Source organism: Dunckerocampus dactyliophorus, chromosome 11 (genome assembly GCF_027744805.1).
Source record: "Dunckerocampus dactyliophorus isolate RoL2022-P2 chromosome 11, RoL_Ddac_1.1, whole genome shotgun sequence".
Lineage (NCBI taxonomy): Eukaryota > Metazoa > Chordata > Actinopteri > Syngnathiformes > Syngnathidae > Dunckerocampus > Dunckerocampus dactyliophorus.
Window position 1 is genome coordinate 5,283,806 of NC_072829.1, and position 8,695 is coordinate 5,292,500.

General features: G+C 37.4%; 1 protein-coding gene across 2 annotated transcripts in view; it reads left to right on the forward strand.

Moving 5' to 3' along the window:
- The window catches only part of pdgfc (platelet derived growth factor c), a 54,681-nt gene extending 46,324 nt beyond the window's left edge, over positions 1-8,357 (forward strand). Inside the window, exons 4-6 of one of the 2 annotated variants that reach the window (XM_054793002.1) lie at positions 4,947-5,154; positions 5,231-5,451; positions 7,621-8,357. In XM_054793002.1, coding sequence (XP_054648977.1) covers positions 4,947-5,154; positions 5,231-5,451; positions 7,621-7,755 — 564 coding nt within the window. In that variant the 3' untranslated portion in view covers positions 7,756-8,357. The remainder of the gene's footprint in view (positions 1-4,946; positions 5,155-5,230; positions 5,452-7,620) is intronic. The other variant, XM_054793003.1, reaches the window with a different exon arrangement.
- Positions 8,358-8,695: the final 338 nt, after the last annotated feature.

Below are 8,695 nucleotides of genomic sequence, written 5' to 3' on the forward strand. Positions count from 1 at the left end.
CGGGGCCAGCGCTCCGGTTTATATTTAAACAAGTAAAAATTCCTCCCCACCACTTCCATGCAGAAGCAGGAGGGCAGTAGGAGGAGGAGGGGTTGGGAGAAAATAAGCTCCAGTCTGTAATTGACAGGAAGACATTTTGGCAGCCCTGCTGTTAAAACACAGAGATGCTGGAAGTCAGCAAACACAACATACTGCATCGTGTCTGTCAGGGCGCCATCTCACCAACTTCCTGTGCTAGTTTTTACACGTGAATTGTCAATGAAGTTGTTTTTTTATTATTCCAAAAAGGGGGGTTGGGAAATCCTGAGAAATTTCAGTAGGTCCACGCAGGAGTCAAAAAGTTGGCGGAATAAAACGTCTGTTTTTACTCCAACCTCAATTGCAGAGTGCACAGTATGGAGGGCGAAAAAAACACACTTTATTTCACGCACAATAGACTTTGTGGCTTAATGGAAGCAGGGAAGTGGTTTGCGAGTGCATGACAAAGGCAAGATTGTTATCCAGATGTATCTTAATAGGCAATTTCCCGGTGAATCTGTCATTTTAGGGAGCAGAAATAAACGCGCGCGGTTGTCGGGGCCGCGCAGCCGCCGCTGTTGCACGCGACTGCGCTATTTGACCTCATGTAACTTGTAAGGAGACCTTCAGACTTGCGCTAGTCAGTCCAATCAGATCTTCCACCTGCTTCCATTATGCAAAGTGCCTTCTTATGGGGAATTAAAGATGACTCAGCTGTTTTATGCATCGAAAAAAGACCAAAATGAGATGAAAGTCTTCCGGTTTTAAGCCTTAAACTTGTGAAAGTCATTTCCTGTTTTTAAACAATAGAGTCTGACTAATGCCTGTAGGTTTAGATGAAGTGTGACTGATAGGGAGGCAACACAAAGCAAATCACGTTTTAAAAACAATAGGATTCTTGGTTCTGACAAGTATGTGCCTTTTTAGGATGATCAGTGGAAGTGCGATGCACCTGAGCTCCATTTTCAGAAGGCAGTGAGTACTTATGCACATGTGATTTCTTTTCTTCAGTACAGTTGCAAACTTTTTTCACATTGTCATAATGAGGTCTTTTGTGTAGAATTTTGAGAGAAAATATAAGTTTAATCCATTTTGGAATAAGACTATAACGTGGAAAAAGTGAAGCGCTGTGAATACTTTTGCAATCCCTGAAAGTTTTGGTGAAAATTCTGTCAGTGGGAAATCAACAAGGAAAAAAAAACAAACCATGTATCCCAGACACCACAAACATGCTTGAGTGATGCGAAAACAACAGGGTTCGTGTTCTCCAATGCCGAAAATGTTGGGTTGAAAAGTAGAACCGACTGAGAAGCAACAAGCAACACTTCCGAATGTTACCTTTCTCATTTTTCTTCCACTGGACGCATTCAAAACCAAAAGGATTCTTGACACTGACCGAGAGCTGGAAACCTGCTTCAGGTGGAAATTGGCAGACTCAATACAGGAAAATCCTCAAACATATTGAATTGGATGTCATTCCAAGATCAATAAGATCCTCGATTCTGGCAGAAAAAAATATCCCTGAAGGCTGAGTTGACAATTATTAGCGTTAGAGAAGCAACAAAAGAGTCCCAGTTAGACATTTGCCACCAGGAAGCTAATTATCTTTGATTGATAACCATTTGTAAACTTTAATAATGATGTGGAGTGCATGAGAAAGTGGAAAGGAAAGCCACATGGTCATTTATGAACAAGCATATTGCACAACACCGCAGCAATAAAGTCCGCCATGCAAGCTTATGAATTTCAATCTGTTGTTGTTGTTGTGGGTTCCTACATCACGTCACGCGTGTTGTTCTTAATTGGCTCCTCTTACAAGTCACAGCGGTCCACTTGTGTGTGTGTTTGTTCTTTAAAAAGCGCTGAGCTGTCCTGCTCTCCTTAAATCTTTACCCTGGCCGCTTGGCTTGGCTTCCCCCTCTGAAGGCGAGCGAGCGCTGAGCGGCGCTAATTGGGGGAGTATTGCGCCGTCAAAATTCATAGACTGTTAATGACTTCCAGTCGGCGCTGTTGGACTCTGCCAAGGATTCTGCTAATTTGCTGCTACTGGAAACACGCTGCCAAGATCCTCCACATTCCCGTCCATTTATCTCAGCGAGGCTCCAACCAAAAGCAATCTGTGCTTGCTTTCTTAACAAGGGGCTCTCGTTAGTGTGGGACGCGCACACAGACGTCAGATGTATTTTATTAATTTTTTGTTGGGGGGAGTTAAAGCTGCTGGCACATCCATATGGACCTTGTTGGAGGTGTGGACAACATAGTACACATGTTTGTGTCAACGTAACAGTTTATTTATCCAAAGTGAGGAAAATAGCGATAGAAACTGTTTGGAAAAGGGCAGTCACATACAAAAACAAGACCAAAATTTAGAAAATCTCTTTCTCTCACTCTCTCTCTCTTTTTTTAACTGAAGCAACTTTTTCTGACAAAATAATTATAATTGTTTATTTACCAATCGTGTTTAAATGATATTTAAGTAACAATAAATACATATGACAAATTGAATTATTTATATGTATTTATTAATTTATAATGTAATGTGAATATTTAATATATGCAATTATTTAAAAATTATAATAAATATCAATAATGTGTGTGTGTGTGTGTATATAATTTTTTTATGTCATTAGAAGACAAAAAATGTTAACATAAAAATGCCAACTGTATAATTTTTAGCTTCAGCAAATTTATAAAATGATATTTAATGTATATGCATAGCTAATATGTATAAATAATATATATATATATAAATAATTATATATATTTATATATATATATAAATTGATATTGATATTATATATATGTATTCATGATTAAATACATGTGTGTAATTCTAGATATTTATTATTTAAATAATGTTTTAAAAAATGTATAAATAAATGTAATTTCATTGGAAGACGGTAAACATTTTCAACCTAAAAACGCCAAGCAACTTTGTCTGATATTTTTAATTATTTTATTTATATAAATCGCAGGGAAAACATCCATTATTTTCCAAAACATGTCCAATTCCGTCTTCCAGTCTATTCCAGCGACACAAATTGCGATTCATGGTAAAACCTCCCAATTTAAATGTTTTTGAAGCTGTCTAGCAGCAATGTCAATCAGGAGAAATGTTTGGTCGGCGTGGTTACGTGTTGCTAGGCAGATTTCATCGGGCTCCGTCATTACTGTTGACCAAAAACCAGCACAGTAAGTACTTTTGTACACGCAGGTTTTGCAGTTGATTTACTGCTCAGTATTAGGTATATTTTTTTACAACTTTGGTACATTTATGTCGTTTTCTTTGAAAACGATGACTTAATTACAAAAACATAGCAAGGCTGCTTAGCAGTAGACGCGGATGGCCGCCCCTCCCTGTGTGTGAGGTCCATGTCCTCATCTCTATGGAATAAATGTTATGATTCATGGCTTTATATTTATGTGCCTGTTCAAAAAATAAGGGAGGAAGTCCGTGTTAGCGCCAGACGGCAGACAAATGCATTAGTGGTTTAATATTTATATTCTTCAACATAAATATGTGACCTCATGATGTCCTCATTTCACCCCATTTAGTGTTTCTAGCAGTAAGTGTCTCAAACAGGAAGTACAGCACACTAATGTCCCAGCTTTGGACTAAAGTAGAAATTCTAACCACAATTTTCCCCCCTGTTTGTCCGTTCTTTACAAAGACGTCTGTCCTTCCCTGAAGCTGAAAGAGCTGCCATGTTTCCTAAGCTGTGTTTTTGTTGTGTCGCAGTGATGCCTCCTCGCTGTCACTCACGTGAGATTAGCGAGGAGACGACACGGCGGGCAAACACCGTGTCACGTCACGTGGTGGCGACTGAAACCTTCAACCCATTCACTCATTCACTTCCTGTCCTCCTCTGTGGAAGACCAACGCTATCTGTCTTCTCTTTTTTTTTGCAGCCATATTGTAATAATAATACTAATCATAAGCTATTTATAGAAATTATTGTGACTCGTATGACTATAATTATTGTATTATATTTTATTTTTATTATATATAAATAAGAATTATAATAAAGTCAGATAATATACAAATATAATCATGAAAAATAATGAAATATAATCAATTATTATTTTTCTAATATAAGTAAAATAATAATATAGCAAATATAATGACAATAATGACAACATGATAAAATAATAGTCACAACAATTACATTAGAATAATAATAACACCTCAATCATAATTATTATGATACTAATAATGACAGGACAACAAAATAATTACTATAATAATAATAATAATAATAAAGCTAAAAATACTATATATAAACAAATATAACAATTCTAATAAAATATATCATTAAATAATATATCCATTAAGTATAGTAATAATATAATATGAATAATAAAAAAATATATAAGGACAATGATAATAATGACAATATAAAAAGAATCAACACAAAAATAATGTAATTACATAATTGATAACAATAAAGTAAAGTAATAATTTTAATTACAATTACAATAATAATAAATAATAATAGTGGTAATAATAGATAACTAATAATAATAATAATGTAATATATATATACAAAATATACTAATTATAAATAACCAAATAATATAAAAATAGTACTACTAATTACAGTATGTGTAAAAATGATAATGATGATAATAATATCAGTGATTTAAAAAATCATAATCTGATCACAATAATAATCATTTACAGTAATTGCTAATGATCAAATATAATAATGATAGTGATGATTGTTGTTGTTGTTGTTATCGTATCGGATGATGCAGGTGTAGCTGCAGTAATGTTATGTCTGGAGTGTTGTCTAGCTGTCATCAGCCAAGCCAAATGCTTCACTGTGGCGATGCACTACACAGAATTGCAGTGCCGTAAGAGAAAGACACTTTTGCATCTATAATAGTCATATTGTATCAGTATTCATAACTGCTTTGTATCCTTGCAGGTTTCACCGGAAGCAGAAGCTGCAGCCGTGCTGCCGCCTTCCCAGCAGGACATCCAGGAGTTGTCTGCCGCCGTGTCGGGTCTGAGGACGGTGGAGGAGGTGATGAAGTACCTGGAGCCGGAGCGCTGGCAGCTGGACATGGAGGACTTGTACAAACCTACGTGGCACGTGCTCGGCAAGTCCTTCATCCACACCAAGAAGGCCAGAGGTACCTTTGACTGGTTTTAGTGGTTTTCTAAAGCCCAGCAAAAACAAGCACAGATGTCTGTTTCCTGCTTTTCAAGGAGGAGTTGACCTCAATCTGCTGCGGGAGGAAGCTCAGCTGTACAGCTGCACCCCCAGAAACTTCTCTGTGTCCTTGCGTGAGGAGCTGAGAAGGACAGATGTCATCTTCTGGCCCAGCTGCCTCCTGGTGAGGCGCTGTGGTGGAAACTGTGCCTGTTGCTCGCATCGCTGCTACGACTGCCAGTGTGTGCCCGCCAGGCTCACCAAGAAACACCACGAGGTACAATGAAGACTGTGCCAGCTTCCACAATTAAAAATCATTCATACCCGCCACTATAAAGTCCATTTTAAGCTGGCAGAGGACTTCAAGAAGGTGAAAAAGATCATGTTGAACTGAGCAAATAGCCATCAAAAGCACATGGATGTCAACCTTTTCAACATAAATGCACACAATTACACGCACACCATGAATACACAGCAAAATATTAAGAAACCTTAGAAGAACAGGATAATTCATATCTAAAAGTAAGTAAAATAATGAATATTCATATACAGGCGTTACGATGTAGGATGCTGGAAGATGCCTATCAAAAATATAGTTTCACAATATGTTTATTTCACAATAAAAGCCAGGCATTGGCAATATATTAAAGGGTCCCTGACATGATTCATCAGCTTTGCTTAAATATGTTATATATTGTTTGTAATTACAGTATAGTCCACTTTTTTCAGTTTTTGAAAGCGTAAACTTGCAAAAATTACATTTATAGTTGATGGCGCCAGCCATGACGAGCTAGCTCTCGCAGTTCAGCCTCATTTCCAGAAGTGACGTCATCGGGGTGCTACCACTCAGGTAAACAAACATAGCGGTGTATGACAGAGGATGTTTACGGTGATTATAACGACGATTTGAGCGGCGTGTCAACAGGTTTAGAGGAGGAAGAAACATTTGGAGATGAAATGGAGAACTTTTAGAACATGGGTTTAAGACTTAAGACATGAGATGAAGGTCGGTCGCCTTCAAAACGCAGACTGGTGAGTGTAAATGACTCTGGAGTTGCTTATTCTTCAAATTATTGTTTTAAATTGGCCTCTTAATGAGCGTAAAAGGCTTTTTATAGCCTCTCTACTAGTCTATGTGGATATATGCCACAGTCACCACCGCCGTCGCCCCGACAGTAAACATATGGCTGTGAAAAGATGTTAATAGAGCATGTATAATACTTCGCAGCCTTGTCGCCTTGTTGCTTTATACCGTGCTTTCAAGCCAAATGCTTCTTGTAAAGGTGCTCCTTGGAAGAAGTCATCAGGGAAATGACCAGTGTAAAGAACAGAACCGGAGGTGGGCATCCATCTGTCTCTCGTTCTCTGCACTTGCTTCGTCCATTGGTGTCTAAACATCCAGCAGCAACACGACATTTTGGCACGACTACTATTTTGATGGAAAATATACTGAACCAAGTTGACGATCTACCACGAGAAGCTTTTGTTTACTCTGCTTTAGCTGAGCGGTATCACCTCGATTACGTCACTTCCGGAAATGAGGCTGCCCTGCGAGCTACTTTATCATGGCTGACCTCCATGAACTTTAAAAGTAATTGTTGCAAATTAGCCTTTCGCTTAAAAATGTCAAACAATGTAGAAGATAATTACAAACAATATGTGACATATTTAAGCAAAGTTGATGAATCATGTCAGGGATCCTTTAAATTAGGGGTCGGCAACCTTTTTGGCTAAAAGAGCATCAAAAAATTATATCATATTGATATATATATATATATATTGTATATTAAATATGTAATATATGTGACGATAAAATATACATATTCAAATCATATATTTTTATTCTTAATATAAGCTTTAATGTAAGCACTGCGGCCTTTAAAAATGAATGTAAAAAATATATTATACATGTATATATATGGATTATTAACAATTTATTAACATTAATAATACATTGAAATATATTATGTAGTATATTTTTTTATTAGTATTACTAACATTGTTATTGTTGTTAGTGTTACGGTTATATTGTTTTTTAATTTTCATGTATGATAGGCTTTAAATTGTCTGCAATTCTCTTACAAGTCGTTTGATGCCTTGCTTATGGGAAGCCAGATCTCCTGAAAGAAGTACACTACACTCGTAGACGGCCACACTGTATCCCTTTTGGCATCTTGCGGTATTTTTACTCATGGAAGCTGTAAAATTTGAGTTTCTCCAACTCTTCCGCTGTCAAAATGTGTCTCAGGTAAGACAAAAAAGTGATGCAAGTGCACAATGGACGCCCACAATGTACCCCATCGGGCATCCTCCAGTCATTTATGATACTGTACGGTACCAGTCATACATTTGGGGACACATATTTACGCTTTTCAATGAGAAGCTGTCCAAATAAATATGAATCCAGTGTATGGGTACCATGAACATCTTCTTTCTTCTTTGTCAGGTTCTGCTGCTGAAGCACCGAAGCGGAGGCCGAGGCATGCAGAAGTCCATGACGGACGTGGCCTTGGAGCACCACGAGGAGTGCGCTTGCGTCTGCAAAGACGACGAGCGCCCGGCACACGTCGGACACGTCTAACCGCCGCCACTGGACTCCTTTTTAAGCTGTTGCCCTCACTCTAATCGGGTAAAGAGGACGCAAGACTCCAAATGAACTCCAAAGACAAACCGAGCTCCTCACAGATAAGAAGCGTTTGCTCTTCTTCAGGTGCTTTTGGCCTCCGTGGGCTGATCTTGGCACGGAAAACAGGAGCTTCTGTCTTTTATTGTTGATGTGGTTTGTTGTTGATGTTTCCTTCCTGCTTGGCGGTTCCATCGAAAAGAGATGTGCTTTTTCCTGGGAGACGCCATCGGCCTCGCTAATGACACCAATTGATCGTGTGTAAATATTCAATTTGCATTTCTCTAAGGTGGCCATTTTTTTCCCCACCAAAGACACGCTACAATGCCTTGTTTCAACTATTTATTTACCTTTGCGGATAAGATGTTTGGCAGCAAAAGCATTTCTACCTGTCATGTCTTTGTACAGTCAGACATTTTCATTTTCTTCTTTCATTTTGCCTTTTTCTTCATGTCTTTTTCATTCATTTGCATCACTTATTTATCTCTGAATCCCTGCAGCAACTCTTGGTGTATTCTACTCCACGCAAATTCTGAAATAAAGTCTTTTATTTCTTATCATGATGCTATAATTGGAGTTTGCATCAAGAACCAGCAGCAACGTCCAAACATTAGTTATTAGATCATCTTCAAAAGTTGTCACAAAAATTCCCATAAACCTGTTAAATCAGGCATTTCATCACAAATTTATTTTTTTTATTTTTTGTTAAATATTGATTCAAATGTGGTAATAAGTCAGTCATTTTAGTGTAAAATCTTTTTTAAATATATCGTATTTGTAAAATAGGAAAAATAGGAATATAGAATATTATTTATAGAATATAAATAGGAAATTGATGTCTTGACTTAATGTTTTGTCAAATTTGCCACAAAATTCTCACAAACCTGTTAAATCAGGT